Below are 19,592 nucleotides of genomic sequence, written 5' to 3'. Positions count from 1 at the left end.
TCTTAGATCTGCATTCACTTCTAGAGAGAACAAAAAATGAAGGATGTATATTTTATTTAAAAGAAGTTATTAATCTACAAGGCAGGACTGATCACCATGAAATGTAAACCTGCAAAACTGGGAGAATGAAGTGAGAGTCAGGGTTCTCACAGCTGCCATAATATAATAATTTTGCAGTGGCACTCATATTTGTTGTGATGGTGAACCTCTATTGTTCTAAGTTGTGGAGACTTTGAAGTAGTTTTTTAACAATTAGGGGTGCAGGAAGGACTACATGGGGAAAAGATATGTAAAGGAGAGCCTTGTCTACAACAGAAGCAGTGTTTTTTTTTTCATTTTTATCAAACTTGATTTCAGACAAATGATTTAATTTGAGAATTGCATTCATTAATCACCATTTACAGAGGTGACTTATAATCATATAGTTCATGATATTGTTACTTTGTAGATATCTACTTTCTGGGCCTGTTGCTGCTCTCTCAAACAACTATAGCATCATCTATGATTATTTTCTACTTCCACATCAAGTGACATGTTGTTTTTGATGAACTGTCATGGTTGTCTCAGTGGCTGAATATGGACCTTTACTGAGTTGTCTTTAGGATCTCATTACCTGGCAACTAGCCTGACTACTACTTTTTAGTTATGTACTACTTTGAGACAGTATATCCACTGCATCTTTAATGAAACAAAGCAAGTTATTTAGTCCATCTCATGCAGAATACTTTCCAAGCATGTTGGAGGGGTTATACCTCCTGGTTGCCCAAGGCTTTTCACAGTTTAGGTCGCAACTTATGCTGACAGCTCTGGGAGGAGTGGAAAAGTGAATGTCCATTTTTCATATATTTTAGAGTCTGTCACTATGACATCTAATTTACCATAAAGAATTAGAGATTATCATGTTTACTAGTTGTTGAAGGGGGGCACATTTCACTCCATAGGTGAGTACACAACCAGTTTATGAGAAGTAAGGAAATGTGTGCTCAGAAAGGAGTGTGTATTTGTTCACTCTTTGAATAAGGATGAAAAGATGGCACCCATTTGAAATGTCAGGACCTGCTTTAATAAGAGTCCCAAAATACTGAGACTGAATGGCTGAAAAAATGGACTTACTCATATTAAGTCTGAAATGGTCATTTCTCAGAATATTCTCTCTTTTCCAAGATATGATGATCTCAGAGTTAGTCAGTATAAGTTAGTGGAGGGTTACCCCCCACATTGGGGATGCATGAAGGATTTCCCCCTGCAAAAAAAAAAAAAAAGAATTTAAGGGAGAAGACTGATGATCGATTTTTGCTCATCTCCTGTATTATCAATTTTTTTTTTGGCATGTCTGCACTCAGCTTTATGAGTACTGACATTTCAACAGGGAGCCTGGAAGGATACTTAGAGTCTGTGTCTGCTACAGCTTTTCCTTTTGTGGCAAACCTTTTGAGGCTTACTGCTGTGAAAACTAATGAAAAGTCCAACCTGGAGGATGCGGGTTCTCCACTATCTCACTAGCAAGGATTTACACAATGACAAGCTTCAGAAGACCTATGTTATGAAAGCTCAGGTTGTTATCTCAATAACTTATGGGTGGGTAAGACTTTCATAGCAGAACATTATACCTCATTAGGATGGTTGCTGTACTAATCCAGTGTGGAATTTTCTTTACAATATCTGTGGTGATGACAGAATCTTTAATTGCCAACCTTCATCTCGACCATACAAATTTTTTTATGTGGCCTGTACATATTCCCACTCACATGGACCTGACTTTTGGATCTCTTCTATGCTGGTTTGGAAGCTTACCCATGCCTGATTGGAGGTACAGAAATGTTACTCTAGAATCATTTAAGGCATAGATACATAGTCTGAAATGCATCTCTTCTGGTTTGTTCAAGACAGTATACTTACAGGCAGTCAAGGTCAAATTCCCTGAGCATCAACGGTCTGCATTACAAGACATTGAGGTACAGAATGCTGATCATTGTTTTACACAGGAAATCACTGCCAATGTGATGTCTAAGTGTGCACCAGCAGAATCACTGCCAGTGTGATATCTAAGTGTGCACCAGCAGAATCGCTGCCAATGTGATGTTTAAGTGTGCACCAGCAGAATCGCTGCCAATGTGATGTTTAAGTGTGCACCAGCAGAATCGCTGCCAATGTGATGTCTAAATGTGCACCAGCAGAATTGCTGCCAATGTGATGTCTAAGTGTGCACCAGCAGAATCACTGCCAGTGTGATGTCTAAGTGTGCACCAGCAGAATCACTGCTGGTGTGATGTCTAAGTGTGCACCAGCAGTGATCATTTTGTTTTGGGAGCTATCTTCCTTCTTCAAGTTTGTATGATAATGTGGTTGGTATATATGTGTTTGGGATGGTGAGGCTATAAGAGTGGGGTTACCCCCCCGCAAAAAATGCCTAGAGCTGGAGATTTCATCCTTCAGAATTTTGGTTCATTGGTATCTTGTCAGTTGAGATTTCATAGGGGAACCATTCAGCACAGCACTAGAAGCTATGCGGAGAATGGAACCATTGGAGAGTCCATCTGTCACCTACATTATGTTTATTACAACTGCTCTTGGGATGCTGTTGAACCACTGTGGTCATAGTAGACTGGGAAATCCAGTTTAAGCCATGTACATCAGCAAAATGGAATCACAGTACATTTTTTTTAAATTATAAAGTCAGACATCCACGGAGAAAATTATAGGGAAGATCCCTACCATGTTTAGAAATGTCTGTTTATTCCCTTGAGTATGCCAGAACAATCTCATCCATTTAAAACAATGCCTAGGCATGATAATCCTACCCATCATGGTGTGCTACCAGAAGTTCGCTCGGAATTTGTAAACATGCTCCATCCTGCTCATCTTGTAGAACTGAGTTTGATTCATATATATATATCTATCTATCTATATGCATTTTCTTCTGTGTCATTATCTTAGTTCCTTAGAAGGATGGCAGCCTCCCACATAACCAGCTTCTTACTGTCCAACAGCCCTTATCCAAGATAAACTCAAGAGTCTGACAAAGATCCTTTACTATAAAATGTTACGTGTGGAATCAGGTCTGAATGCTTGTTCTCTGAGGAACAAGCTGACTTTTTGGAACTGAATCTGTTTATCAAAAAGTTGATATTCTGCCAGTATTTTACTTCAGCATTGAGAAGGCAGTTTGGGCTTTTGAAAAAAAAGAAAGTTGTATTACTTTTGTCTATATGATTAACCTTAAGTGTAAATGCTAAGTAGTAAAAGTTAAGGAGATGAAGGATAGAAAGAGAGATGATCATATAGAATTAAGATCTGCATATTTCCTGGGGGGATAAACTTCATCTTCTGTCTATTATGTGTCACACTGATATGTGTGTGAACAAGAAGATTTTGACAATACTGTTTTACCACATTTGTCATTAAGTAAGTACATCCTGGTAAAGGTAAAGAAATAGAGTATGATATTTGACTATCTGATATTTGAAATATCCTGAATGATACGTTATATTTTGCTTTTGAAACAGAAAATGATAGATAATTAAGGACAATGTTTTTTTTATTTTGTTAGTATTATACTCAGCATAACAAAACAAGACAAGGGTAAGTTACAATTACCCCTTACTTAAATATGTAAATTTGTTTTGATAAATTACATATATCGAGGAAGTTTTTAGATATTAATGAAAAATGTAATTCTTTTATATGATCATACAGTGTGCATCTTTCTTTTTAAGATAAGATGTTCTAAGCATTTTTCTATGCTGCAAATTAGAACACAGGCCAATCTGCTAATACCAGACACCCTTAAGTATGTAACAATTTATAGAACTGATCGAACAAACACTGGGCACAGCATGCATGAAAGTAATTCTGCCTAGTTTCATAGGCATGTTGCAAAAGGAAGTACAAAAAACTGATATATATGACAATTCTGTCTGCCTGACATCAGAGAGAAAATATGACACGGACTTTGGGCAATCCTTTATGGAAACTGATTCATAATGGCTAGACATCTCACTTTATAAAATGTAGTTTAGATAATGAAGCAGTTTGTGCTTAATTTATATTAAACATGCTGAGCTTCCTGCTTCTACTTTGTGTGTTACATCTTGTCACCTATAACTGCTAGTAGAAAGGTATAGTATGGTAATAGCTTTATGACAATACATTTTGGTACCATTTAACCCGAAAGCATCAAAGTATCTCACTCACAATTATTTCACTAAGGAGCATTTATTTTAGACGCAGTTGCTGAGGCTGATCCAGCTTTCATGTGTTTTTTTTTTTTAATTCTAAAATGCATTCAATGAAGTCTCAATACTCAACAAAAGAAAACAGAAGCCCAAATACTTAAATTCATAGGTTCATAGGTAGGTACTAGGCTATCGGCCCAAGGTCTTACGTAAAACTAGCCAGCAAGGTTCCCTGGCTTACGCCAACCAAGTAATTTTATTTTCCTGTGCCATTGTCGAGCAGAGAGACAGAAGTGATCCCCGGGGTGTATTTCCTATTTCACATCCACTCATCAAGATTTTAATGAAGAACTTTGCTTGACATAGATGGGTAGCCTGTTCCAGAGTATGGGAAGTCTCTGGGACAGGAATTTATCCCTCCAGCACATGTCCTGTTTATTGTGGTGACATGGTTTAGGTCCCTAGAGCGTGTAGCTCGGCGGGATTGGGATTTCTTTATGTGTAGCATGTCCAACTGCTCTGGGTTTGACATAGCTTTAAATGTTAGGCAGAGATCACCTCATAGTAGGCGATATACAATGGAGTAAAGCTGGAGTTTTTTGAGATGGTCAGTGTAGGGTATTTGTTTGAGGCCAGTAATCCTCTTTGTGAGGTACTTCTGTGGCCTTTCCAGCTGCTGCAGATGTCTTGTGAGGTACATTCCAAAAGGGGCATTGTACTCTATAATGGGTCTAATGAGTGTCGAGTAGAGAGGAACAATGACCTCTTTTTTCCTGGATGAGAACCCTTTTATGATGAGGTGTGTCATGTAGAAGGACTTCCTGACTACTGTGGCAATATGACTATCAAAGGAGAGACTACTGTCCGCCTGGGTCCCAAGGTCTCATCACACATTCGGTGTTAAGTAGATTGCTGCCTATGTGGTAGTTCATGGGTACATAGTTTTTACAAAAGGGGATGACACTGCACTTTTTGGCATTGAGCTTGAGGCCATGGCTCTGACACCAGGCATCTGTCTAAGCGAGGCCCTTCTGTAGGATGTCCACATCATTTGGGGACTTGAATATGGCTCCTAGTTTGCAGTCATCTGCGAACTTCATTAGCCAGAGGCCTTCTGTGTTAACCTGTACTTCAGAGAAGTAGATACCAAACAGGAGAGGTCCCAGGACGGAGCCCTGTGGTACTCCACTTGTCACTGTTTTGAGGTCAGATTTGGAGTCTGCAACTTTTACAGTGTGAGTTCTGTCAGTGAGCCAGTTGGCAACCCATCCTGTGACATAGGGATTTATACCTAGTTTAGTGAGTTTAGCTATAATTCCTGAATGGGGGATGTTGTCAAAAGCCTTGGCGAGGTCAAGATAGGCTGTGTGAACTACCTTACCCTCATCTACAGCTTTGGTGACTGCCTCAAAGAAGTCGATCAGGTTCAGGAGGCATGATCTGCCTTTCACAAACCCGAACTGGGATGGGATCCAGAGTTTGGAGGTTACCAATGTCTTTGTTAATGAGTTCCATGATGATACGTTCCATGGCCTTGCAGACCAGGCTCGTCAGGCTAATAGGTCGATAGTTCCCGGGATCAGTAGTGGCTCCCCCTTTGTTGAGTGGGATAACTGTTGCTGTGTGACATTCAATGTGCACAAAGCCTGATGCGAGGCTATTATTGAACATGGTGCTTAAGTGGGGATCCAGTTCGTTCTGAAGTTTGTGTAAAATGCAGCCTGGGATGTTGTCCGTTCCCATGGATGCTGTGTTTTTGGCGTTAGAGAGTGCAGCTTTTATCTGTGTAGTTGTGATTACAGGGACTCTGCATTCTTCCTGTATAGATATGGGCCCTTTAGGGGGTGAGCGGGGGTAAACTTAGCACTGAACCTATCTGCCAGGATGTTGGCAATATCAGTTGGTTCTGTAATTCTTGTGCCGTTGCACTGTAACTCTGAGCAGATCTGGGTGTTGCCAATCAAATTTCTTGACATTGCTATAGAATGCTTTGTGGTTGTCCTTAGAATTAGTGGCAATTTTGTTTTTGTAGCTAGCTTTGGAGGATCTTATAAGGGATCTCAACTTCTTACTGAGGCTGACCAGGGAGCTCCTCCACTCATGGGATTTTACTCTCTTTTGCAACACTTTCTTCCTTCTGTTGTACAGTTTGTTTATGGCAAGGGACCACCAGATTGGCTTCCTTTTTTTGGAGGATAGCGTCTTGGTTCTGTTTGGGTTAGCACAATCCATGCACTCATGGAAGTGCTTATAGCGTGCATTTGTGTAGGATTCAGCAGTTGTAACTGTATTGTCCATCAGCATGGGTGTCATGAAATTCACCACTTCTGTCTTAAGAAGCATGAAGTTGGCTTTGGAGAAATTTTTTACCGTGATTTCCTTAATGGGGGTTTGGGGCGGGATGTGGATATCAAGGGTGATTAGCTTATGGTCAGATCGGACTAACGAGGAGTTGACTTCAGGTGTGGAACACCGGTCACTCATATTGGTAATGACTAGGTCTAGGATATTGTTGCCCCTGGTGGGGGTGTGGATAAGTTGATCTAGAGCACTGGAGTTTTTAAATTCCAAAAAGCGTTGAGCTAAGGAGTTGGTACACGAGTAGTTTTTCCAGTTAATGGCGGGGTAGTTGAAGTTGCCCATTATTAGGGTGTTTGGTTGAACCCTAATATTTTCCAGTACATCAAGAAAAGAGGAGTGGGAATCCTGGGGCATGGTGGGGGATCTGTAGCAATCTACAATTTGGATTGCAGTTTTGCCCAGAGTTATTTGCACTTGGATAACCTCGGATTCATTATGCTGAGCAACTAGCTTGGAGGTGTGGATATCCTTAATGAATATGGACACACCTCCGCCTTTGGTGTTTCGGTCCAGGTTACATGGCCGAAAAGTGTGGTATGAGTTATAGCCTGGTAGTGCAGGGGTGCTCACTGAAGCTTTGAAACAGGTCTCATTCACTACACAGATATAAATGTTCTCCATTTTAAGGAGTCCTCAAGTGAGTGCATTTTGAGATTTAGACTTCTAGCGTTGAGTAGCATTACCCTCAGTTTTTTTCCACCAAAGAGTGTAAAAGACTGAAACAAGTTCACAGTGGGGCAAAGAATACACACACACACACACACACACACACACACACACACACACACACACACACACACACACTGACACCACTGTCTGATTGATCATCTTCTCTTTTATACATTGACAGGCTATCTACTAATAATGATTTTCAGGGGAGCTGCACCCCATAACTGTTTGATGTGGGGGTCTGCCTCCACAGCCCAACTGTTTAAATATTCTACCTTTGTGGATGCACTAACTTGGAAAGAAGAGGAATAACTTAGCACCCTTTTCTCTGAGTTGGTGGGACTTTTTAGGCAGTATATTTAGAGGGGATGGTGTGTGGCAAGTGTATCTCTGCAAAAACATTACAAATAAAAATGCTTGTAGTACTTAATGCCAAGGTTGGCAGGAGCAGAACTATAGTGCGATTGGTAAAATAGGCTTCAGTAAGTCTGACTTTGATAAAGTCAGGTAGCCTGATATATGCAGATATACTTTGAGCATACGTTTTTAGTCCTGCCAAAATAGTAAAATTACAAACTGTATAAACAATTAAATTACAATTAATTTTAGATAACCATAAAACTGAACCTAATATCGTTATAGAGCCTACTGTTATTACAGATGTAATTCAGTTTAGCTGACCCAAGCTACTATTTTTCTTTCAGTCAAAACTTGAACATTATAATAATAAGATACAGAGGGAAAAAGACTGTTCCAGGATGAATATCTTGATACCATATCCAGAGCTGCATAATTTAATTGAAAGTGAACTGTGCAAATTATGTACATGAATATAAAGCGGTGAGTTGCTAAAAATAAAAAATAGAGGTGAACATTACATCAGACTACACATTTAATAGAAAATAATGTGACATCTTATAAAAAAAGCCCTAATGGAGAATTACATTAAATAGAAAAACAAAATTGTTCAGTAAAATCACAGACCCCAGAATTCCAATACAGGTACCCAACATCTATGGGACGACCACTTTAAAACAATATTACACAGCACTGTGTCATACTCTGTGTACCCCTAAAACAAGATGTGCCTTATTAAAGCTGAAATTTGTTAAAGGGAAAGCAGTTCAATGGTATTTGCTGGAACAACACATTAGATATTTTCACTGAAAAAGTCTTACCATAAAAGAAAGCAATACCAATGCACATGAAGAGGGCAATGATTATAAGTCCAAAACTGGTGCTGTACGCATCGATCAGTGTAAACCAGTAAATTCCACCCTGTGAAGGAGAGAATGAAAGTAATAGACATTAGTCTGGGAGGAAATGAGGACTACGCAGAAAGTCATTTAGTGGCATGAATGAATTTTCATTACATTTGTTGCTGTACGGTTTTATTATGTAATGCAGCCTGACTATTAAAATGTGAAATTAACCAATCAGGACAAAATAAGGGTCATGCTGCTAAATGCTGGGATCTTAAACCAAAAACTGCACTCCCTGGAAGCACTTCTATCATTAGAAGATGTAGATGTCTGTGCAGTCACAGAAACCTAGTTCAAGGCCTCAGAGAGCACCCCAGCCCTGCAAGGCTACAATGCCTTCCACACCTTTAGACCGCAAAATGAACTTGTGAAAACCAAAGGAGGCAGTGTTTTAATCCATATTAGAATAATTCACCTCATGTCTAGTTAGAGTTACTCCAGGTACAGATTACGGTGGGTAAGACCTCCATTCAAGTCCTAGCCAGTTAGAGATCTAGCTCCATGGGTCACAACACCCATAAAGTGTACTTAACCAAACTGTAGACAACCCAAATTTTACTGAACACACTAGTTATGGGGGATTTCAATTATCCCACCATCAACTGGGAAACCTACTCTAGCTCAAACTTGCTAGCACAAAAGTTCCTTGACTTTGTGAATTCAAATGCTCTGGAGCAAATTGTCCATACCCCAACAAGAGAAAAAAACATTCTAGATCTGGTCCTCCCCAACATGTCAAACAGGTGCACTGCTGCAACTGCTGGACCCTCATTAGTTAAAACTAAAACAAATCAGTCACCTTTGAACTGACACTAACACCATAACTCACAAAGGGTGAAATCAGACCAAAAAACTTCACCAAGGCAAACTATACTCTTCTAGGTGAAGGTATAAATGCATTCCAAGCCCCATCCCAAGCTGAAATTGGTAACTATGACGAAGCTTATACTAATGCCCTGTACAATCACTTGCATAAGTGTATAAACTCTGCTGTACCAGACAGAATCAAAGCAAGAGCCCCAAATAAAATCAAGCTGCCATGGTGGACCTCCAGCATCAAAAAACTCTACAGTAAACACAAGAAGTTGCTGTCCAAAAAAACAAAGACAAGGACCCAACAATGGTAAAGCACCTTCCTCAGCCTTAACAGGCAAGTAAGACAACTTGTCAAATCCTCCAAGAGCTCCTTTGACAGAAACCTAGCAAGTACTGCCAAGGATAACCATAAGGCCTTTTACAGCTATGTATGTAACCTAAAGGGTAGGATCAAAGCATGTGCAGAACTGGGGCCAACAGTATAACATACACTGACTGCACAGAGATAAAAAACCTGCTAGTGGATAGGTTTGGTGAAAATTTCACTCTCTTATACCTTCCTAACTTACAACAAACACTCCCTCAAACTTGCTCCCCATCTTACATATCTGAAGAGCAGTTTCCTCAAATCCCTGTCCAAGGCAAAGAACATGGCATCTATGGGATGAGTTGACATCCCAGGCTGTCTAGTAAACAGGCTAAAACATGAACTAGCATCACTACTAAGTATCCTTTTCAATCATAGCCTAACCGCAGGCTTTGCTCCTGCTGAACAGAGAACAGCTACAGTTATTCCCCTCCACAAAGATGGCCTAGCAACAGACACTGGGAATTACAGACCCATAAGTCTGACCAGCCTAATCTGAAAGGCCATGGAATGGTATCATTATGTGCCTCATAAATAAAAACATAGGTGACCTCCAAACTCTGGACCCTACCCAATTCGACTTTGTGAAAGGTAGATCCTGCCTGTTAAATCTGGTGGATTTCTTTGAAAGTGTGACCAAGGCCACTGATGAGGGCAGATCTGTGTACACAGCATACCTTGACTTGGCAAAGGCTTTCGACCCAATCCCACATTCAGGCATTACTGATAAACTTAGCAAACTGAATGTAAACCCCTTTGTTATAAGATGGGTTGCCAACTGTTCACAAACTGGACACACACTATTAAAGTGGGTGACTTCACATCAGCCAGCAGACCTGTTACCAGCGAGGTGCCACAGGAGTCAGTGCTGGGCCCCCTGCTGTTTGGTATATACTTCTCAGAAGTTCAGGTCAAAACTAAAGGGTTGTGGCTGACCAGGTTTGCAGACAATTGCAAACTAGGTGCAATCATTGAATCCCTAAATGATGTTAGTATACTCCAAGAAGGTCTCATGCAGACCAGTGACTGGTGTATTAGTCACAGTCTCAAACTAAATGCAGAGAAATGCATCATCATTCCCTTTGGCACAAACAATGTCCCTTCACACTATCAAATCTACAACAATACCCTAAGTACCCATGAAGTGGTAAGGGACCTGAGATCACAGGTTGACCGTTACCTTAAGTTCGACCACCATGTGTCTCCCATTGTAAGGAAAGCTTTCCATGTAGCTCACTTGATTAGTAAAGGCATCACCTCAAGAGCAAAAGAAGTTATAACTTCCCCATACTCGGTACTTATCCAGCCCATAATTGAGTATGTTGCCCCATACTAAGCACCTACAGCAATTAGATATACCTCAGAGGTTTCTAACAAAGAAGATCAAGGGCCTCCAGCATATTCCTTACATGGAGTGACTAAAATCACTTCACTATACTCTGTATTATATAGACTTTTTAGGGGAGACTTATGCTTGGCCTACAGAGCAACCCAAGACCCAAACCTAATGAACATACTGCATATCTGTAAGTAAATCAAATGGGTCTAGGGCTACTCATTCTGGGGAATTAAATATGGCCTTTGACTTAAATAGGGCATGCTGGAGGGACAAAGTTATTTCCCAGTGATTGCCACGCCTTTGGAATAGGCTACCAATTCATGTGAAACAGAGCACCTCTATGACACTGTTCAAGAGGAACCTGGATGTGTGGATGGGGCACCATAAATATTTACCAGGGATAGCACCCACAACCTTCCCAGACAAGGGCAGTCATCACTAAATGCAATCTTGGGTCTGACTAGTACTGCTACAATATTACATTGGTTTGAAATGGCTAGACTTAAAATGACCTGTGGGTCGATAGTCTAGTAATCTCCTATGATCCTAGGAAACACTGCACTGACTTAATCAATCTTCACTGGGATTAAGCCACTGAAACCATTACTCAAGTCAGACATTTGAGTTTCAGTTAAGCAGAATAGCTGGGCTTATTTGCCACAGTTCTCATGTAGCTACATTCCCGTTGAAACAATCGCATCCATATGTTTGTCATTTGCAACCATTCTCACAGTGGTTTCCTAGACTTTTCATAGCATAGAGAAATAATTCATCTACTTTGAAACATTATGTCCTATATGTATGAGAAAAATAACTTCATCATAATCCTTGGTTTGGACTGTATGCTTCAAACAAAATGGGTATTCATTTATCTTCAATATAAACTATTGCCTAGCAGTTTTTACTTGGTAGCTTTACATCTGGCAAGTATGTAAATTAATGTTTTGTACTTATCCATAATACAGCATATTGTTACTGTTTGCTAAGAAAATAGTGCTTTTTTAATACTTCAATAATGACTCACCATGAGCACAAAATACAACATGGAAACAAGATGAGCAGCAGAAAGAAATACCCAAAGGAGTTATTAAATAAAAATGTGGTCTTTACATACTTATACAATGATTAGTCCAGCTCTTGTCTATTTAAATTTGTTTACCAGAATTGATACAAAAACAACATACATATAGAACAGTATTAATTTTAAGAATTGGTACTAAATAAACTGATATTACAATGTTTAGTACATTACGGAGCATTTTATGACAGGTTACACGTTTACACTACATTATTTATAGACATAGTAAGCACTAGTAACAGTGATTCAGTAATGATAATACAGTGAGTGATATTGCACTTGTTGTGTCTTTCATTTTTTCCTGGTTAGGGGTCGCCACAGCTGAACTCTGGTCCGCTAATGATTGGCAGTAGATTTTTACGTGCCGAGTTGCCAGCCCTGACACACAACCTTCAACGAAGGTACGCCCATTCACGCATGTTTCCTCACAGAAGATGCTCTAGCTGAGAATCGAACAGGACAACGTCATACTGTGAGGCAACAACGCTACCGCAGCACCACCACCGCGGACTAGTGAGTGATATTGCACTGAATATGACAATTTGGAAAGCAGAGATTGAACATTTTTTAATAATTTACAACATTTATAGGGCTAAAGAATGAAAAATATACAAGGCATTATTTACAATAATTATTTATTAATACTATAGCCTAAAAATTAAATGTATTGTACTGTAGTTATAAAAGCAAACAGCACTAATCAAAGTGATTAGTCTACCAGTTATACAATAAGAAATTGCCCTGGAGGCTTGGCCAGGAGCAAACATCCTTTAGCTGACCTGTCAGTTACCCTAATCCATAGCAAAATAATAGGAGGCTTTAAAAATAATGCATCAGATATATAAGTTCTTGAAAGATGAATGACTTTCAAGGACTAACTTTTGCATGTTTCATGTAGTCAGACAAGTAATGGACAGTTTGATAGTACAAATCACAAAGGGAATCAGCCTTTATGAAACAGAAAGCGGACCTTGATAGCAGGTCCTTAGATTAAATCTAAGAAGATGGTGTCTACAAAAATGCTAAGGGAAATGAATTAGGAAATGTATTTGGATGTTTCATACTGAAAGGCGAGAGATATATTTTGACACAGAAGAGACCCACCCAGCTAATGGCTTTAATGGCTTTCTTCAGCGCTCTGAAAGGCTAGCACCTTTTTTCAGTAACTCTCAATAGCTTTCAGTGGTTCTCCAAGCTGCATGTGAACCTTTGATGATGGGAAGGACATATAATGGTGAAGTGTATCCCCAAAGCAGGTATTAGAGTTAAATCCTAATACTGACACTGCAGTGCAGCACAGTTGGGTGCCGTACTCATCCCGAAATTCTAAACTTCAGATGAGCCAAGTAGTTACTCAGCCGTATAGTAAAGTTTCCATGTCCGCTGTCAGTGAAGAAAAGTGAAGGGTTTAATGAAAAAAATACAAACTATAAAATAAAAATACAAAATATAAAAATAAAAATAAATAAAAAAATAAAATGCCATAAAGATGAATCCATACCACTTAAATTACACAGCATACAGTTACCAAAACAATAACAAGGCAAAATGTGAACTCAACAAAATGTTGGAAAATCAGTACAATCAAAGATTATAGTAAAAAGGAAAAAAAAGAAAAGGAAGCATGTACACCACTAACACAAATATATAGCAAAGCAAATAGTTTGGAGAAGGGTCTGTACCCTTCTGCTTTCTCATCTAGGGGGCCTCCTACAGCCCCGTATGCTAAAAATACAGACTATGAGGTTACACTGCCTTGGAGAAAAATAAATGGTTATTTATCAAAATGTGCTATTCATTTGACCATGGAGTTAGGTAGTGTCTAAAGTTAATGGCGACACAGACCCCTCCCTGTAAAAATACAAACATTGGCTTTATATTTTGTATAAATACACATATTTTTATTTGCTTTAAGTTACAGACCTTAAGTTATATGAAGTATTCAATCATTTGTTTTTTTACCACTTTGAAAATTGATATTTTGGGTTATCATTACATACCATGCCATGTCTTGTCATTTTTCTTAAGTGTGTGTGTGTGTGTCCTTTCCACTGCTTGAGGTCTATTTTATCACATTCTTTTCCTCTAACATAGATCCTCTATCCCATATTTCTTTATTCCTGTTTCCTTGCTAAAAATTGTAGAAATGCATTTTTCCTCACAATAGTTTTTACTGACATCTCTACTACATTTCAAAGATTAAAAAAAAAAGCTTTTTTATGCATATTATGTATCTTATGCTCTTGTCTGAGCTGGTGCAACCTTTGTGTGTGTGTGTGTGGGGGGGATCCCCTGTGAAATATCTTCTATTTCTGTGAGGAAAAAGTTATCACTTGCAAAGATGTGGCCTTGTGAGCAATCTATTTACATATAATGTACATTCCTGGGGATAGTTTTGAACATGTAGGCAATTAAGTTTCAAGAAATTACAATTTAGTCTATTGCAGAGGAATCAAACACTACCATATTTCAATGTTTCAGTGTATTGGGATACACAGGCTAGCCAGGAGTCTGGTAGTACCAAACCACGAATCATAAGCTGTATGACCTGCCTACTCATCAACCAGTCTTTTAGGCATTGTAACAGATGGTGCTTGTCTAACTTTTAGTAGGGGGTTTATACCACAAGAAACCACCTATGCATATTAAATTATTTAAAACAATATTCAAATCAAGACAGTATATACAATATGAAACAGAAACAAGCACATTTTTAAATAAAGAAAAAACAGATCAAGTGCCTTTTTATAAATCAGACCCTTCAGTACTCGTTCCACTTCATTACATTTTATATAAAAATATAAAAAAAATTATTTGTTAATTGGATAAGTGAAATAATCTACACTTTTCAACAATGACCATACCAAAACTGCATGATGTCAGAATAAGGCTGCAACATATATATATATATATATATATATATATATATATATATATATATAGTGGTTGCTTCTTACTTACTGATAGTATGCCAAATGGTGTTCTTTGGTCAAAATCCTTTGATCTATTGTTATCTATCTAGTGGAAAATGATCAGTAAAAAATGGAGCAACTGATGTTACTTCTGCTAATATATATTCTGGGGGTGACAAGAGGTCTGTATTAAATCATTTGTCTTTATTTTTATCCACTACTATATTTTATATTGAATTTGCAAAAATGCAACGTAGCTCTTTACATAGACATTTTTTTGCTCCTTGTCCACTATTACTCTTCAAGAAAACCTTGAATCTGATTTAAAAAGATCTTAATATATTGCACCTAAATAAGAAACTTACTATTAAAATAAAAGAAAATATTATTTTTCTGCTATAAAATGTAAATACATTTCAAGTGACTGGAAACAAAATATGTTGCTGTGGACGGTATCTTAACAATGTTGAAACATTTAAATTTGCTGATATTTGGTTAGATTTTGACAGCCTGTCATTCTGTGGACACCTGGAGTGTAGCAACCTTCAGGAAGCCGAATGTAAAAAAACAGGATGCTATGTAGTGATTGTTTGTATATAGAAGATAGCATGAGACTGTGATGCCCATGCACTGGCCCAGCAATAAAGGAGCCTCAATCCTCACCACTAACACACTGAGAAGGATAACAAATACACACACAGTAAAGTACAATTTCCGTTAAGAGCACCCAGAGATCACAGTCAGTCTGGGGCTTGTTTCTCCCTTCCTCTCCAGATCCCCAATAAGACTCCCCACTGGTACAACTATAGGGTCCAGATCTCAGCCTAATGGTTAAGCTAAAATCTCCAGCACCCTCTCTGTCCAACCAGTGTTTCGTGTCCCTGGCCAAGTAGCCGACACACACACACTTTGAGATATGAGTTATATACAAACACACAGACACTCCTGGGAAAGGCTGACACAGGTTCTCCAGCTATGCCCCTTCTGCCAGACTGTATGGTAGTATCACTTGCCACCAACCACTAATATCAGCTACTAATAAGGCCCTTATCAAAGGGTGTCCAATTATTACTGTGCAATATTATTATCCAAATGGTAAGTGTGACGAACAGCAAGGCTTTTTTGGAGTGGCTTGGACAGTATCACTATATACATGCAATGTACTCTAGAGCTTAAATTATCTCTACATAAAACAGAGGTTGAGTTGAGAGGTTTAAAACATTTAATAATAAATAATAACAAGACAATACTTCTTACTACACAGTGCTAGTTAAGAGTTCAGAGATTACAGAGAAATGCTTAAAATAATACAGTAGAAAAGATCTGACATCAATACAGAAAACAGCTAGACTAGACTTACTATTTCCTATCTATATCTAAGAGCAAACGCAGTTCTAAAATAAATTTACATATAGAACAAGGCAGTGCTGGTGATGTTGTCAGTTCTGAAAACAAATGCAAAATGCTCTCTCTGTCCTTAAATTGATAACAAATTTCCACGGAACAGATTACATCATTATTTTCTGTTTCCCAGGCTAACAGAAACTCAGAGTTTAGCAGCCTTTTTGATCTTGCAGCTGGTCAGGAAGCCAGAGCAATAAAAGACATTATACATTTAAATTCTAGCCATTAACTCTGGTCTCAAAACAATAGTAAGAATTCCTTCATTCAGACATCTCGGCTCCGGGTTTTGAGATCAAACAATTATAAAATGCTTGATTTATCAGCTTTCCTCCAGCAAAGTGCAATGTGGTTACATTTTTGAAGTTCAACATTTAACACCATTTTCTTCCATTTAAGAGAACAAGCCTGTGGCTTATATTAATATTTACAAATGACAGAATTATCTACAAAAGTCTATCTGGCTAGGCTGGCAGCCTTCACAAATCTTCACAGAGACATGAAGTGTCTACATGACTGCTACTGGGGAAAGTTAAGTATCTTACCCTCAGGTCACTGAGTTGTAAATGGTAGTGTCTTAACTGTTACCCTCAGGTCATGCCGGTTATAGATATACATACAGCAGGGTAGGGCAGTATACAAGGTTCAGGATGGCTATTAGAGCAGGGGGGACTATATTTAAAAAGCCTGAGAAATGAAGACTGAAATAACTTAAATAAATAAATTACTTAAAAAAGATATTTTATTCTGATATTGTTCTTATAATTTGGAATTATAAAAACAAATTAACTGTGTAGATATCTGCATACATATATCATGCATACTTGTATAAGCTGACCCGGTGGTGGTGGACGAATGTATTTGCTTGTAGTATTTATGAACTGGGTTCAAATACTGCCTAGGTGTTGTGAGGGGCAGCTTGAAGGAGGAAACATTGGTGGTCTAATGTGTTTTCCAGAGAGAAACTGTGCAGTTCATGGCTGCTGCAGTGACCTCTATTGCATACATCTCAACTGCCCAAATTTTTGCAGAATATCCAGATTTTTGCCTCACATTCTTGGTCTGTTCCTCATAAAATTGTGGGTTTGTGGAAAATGTCTGAGGATTAAAGTAATTAAATAATGACAGATATTTGGGTTTCAGACTCCATATCCTTTAGAAAATACATGTTAACACAAAACCTGCTATTCTAGCAAATTTCCAAGTTTATAAGAGCAATAGTGAAAATCTGTCTCAATTTTTGAGCCTTTGTCCCCCTGTTATTCTCATCTTTATCCAGATTTCTTGTGGAAGGAGGCTGAGAGGTGAGAGTCATCACTAATACTAATGTCTAAACTAGATAGATGATTTTTATTCATGCAGAATGAAATGATGCACTAAAATTACAAGCAGGAAGATCAAATAACTTATACTGTAATCTAAGGCACAACTACTTTTCTATAAAGCAAACTAAAATGTATTTACAATGAGATAATCCTTCTTATGGTCTATCAAAATATAGGTGCAATATGAATTAGTCTCCATATAGCACTATCACAATTCAAAGTGTTTGCTTACATGGTCCTTGTCATGTGATCTTGGTTTCCCTTGTCACATATTTCTAAGACAGATGGAATCCAGCACATGACGTACTATTTTAGCTTCAAACTTGTTTGCCAGCTTAGAGCTGCATTCTTTCCTGTGATAATGTCTTTGCTCATATCATCATAAGCTGTTCTGTATATTACATTCAGTTAAACATTTTAAAGGTCTTTCCTAGCTGAAGTCAGCTTTTAAGAATCATTTCATATCACAAAACTAGTCTACATATTCACAGAAATGCAGAACTGGCATAACTGCAAATACAAAGTACAGGGTTTGATTCTGTCCTATCGTTATTGGCTATGTGTGCAACTGTCTGCAAATTGTTAGCCTAGTGTTTACCTATGATCCTAATATAGTCAAACAGACAGATATACATTCAGAAAATAATGACATATTTATTATGTATAACATTTTCCACTCAAATTTGTTTAGATAGCAAAACAAATTGCATGTTAAATCAAGGGCGGATCTCATTTATATATCTATAAACATATAAACCTGTCTTTGTCGTTCTTTGTTATATTGGAGAGGATACTAGTGGAATACAAAAGTACATTGTTTTCTGTCATCCTTTAAACGATTTTGTCAACTAATCCTTTATTGCTGTTCAGAAAGACAAAATATCAAATGTCATTTCAAATCTCAGATGTCAAATATTAAATCTTATTTGTTACACCTACCAAGATAAAATTTTTAAGAGTCAAATCTTGTAAATTCATTTTTCTGTCAAAACCTTCTCATTTACATGTGTTTTAAAGCCTCAGTGTGCATGGAATAAGCAAGAGTTAATACACGGTAACCATAAGATGGGATGGTATCATATGAAGAAGGCAATTTATTCCACCATGTAATATGCAAGTCCTAATTTTGTGTGATAAACTTTTGTATCTGTCCTTTAGTTTGCTTAACTGTAACAGTATCTAAGTATTCATTCTCATGTTCAATCATATAAACAAGAAAACAGAAATGCAAATCATAATTAATCTTTAGAACTGGTTTCTTGAAGCTAAATGAAATACTGCAGAATATCATCTTTTTTGGTAAATCAAGTTCAGTTATCTTTCAAAACCAAACATCATATTTCACATATCACTCTCCATAATTCCTTCTTTGTCTTAGTATATGCTATGTAATTATCAAGCGTACAATCAATTGTTGACTATTTTCATGTTGATTCATATCAGTCTATGAGCAATAACATCATATCAGATGGTTAGAAAATGAAGCAGCCTTTCAGTTTTAGACCAAATGTCCTCAAGGTACTAGGCCTCATAATAATGTGCATACTCAAACGGGTCTAACTTTATGAAGAAAATTAAAATGTTTAGGAGGAACAAGGCTGACCATATTACTAAATCAGAGAAGTTGAGGGAAATACATTAGTTATTTTAATAATATTTTTATTAATTTGTATTCAGTTTTCTTAATTTCCTGTCATTCCTCTCATGTTCCTCTAGAGATGTATTCCTGCCTATAACAAATTTCTAAGGTCATTTTAAGTTATATGATTGCAATTTTTTCTCAATGAATGTAAGTCTTTATATAGACATTTGTAACTTTACAAAACAACCTGGGTGCAACTAAAGTTGTGCAAATGTGCAGAGCAATCTAGACGCAATCAAATTGCA

The 19,592-nt window shown here is 37.8% G+C and overlaps 1 protein-coding gene across 1 annotated transcript in view; it reads right to left on the bottom strand.

The window, feature by feature from the left end:
* Positions 1-19,592, bottom strand: part of LOC122803429 (sodium-dependent proline transporter-like) — a 906,432-nt gene that overhangs the window by 105,340 nt on the left and 781,500 nt on the right. Inside the window, exon 12 of the mRNA XM_044073039.1 lies at positions 8,384-8,483. Coding sequence (XP_043928974.1) covers positions 8,384-8,483 — 100 coding nt within the window. The remainder of the gene's footprint in view (positions 1-8,383; positions 8,484-19,592) is intronic.

This window comes from Protopterus annectens, chromosome 5.part1 (assembly GCF_019279795.1).
Source record: "Protopterus annectens isolate FY-2018-M chromosome 5.part1, PAN1.0, whole genome shotgun sequence".
Lineage (NCBI taxonomy): Eukaryota > Metazoa > Chordata > Ceratodontiformes > Protopteridae > Protopterus > Protopterus annectens.
The sequence above is the reverse complement of the archived record's forward strand: the minus strand, read 5'-3'. Positions and strand labels throughout refer to the sequence as shown.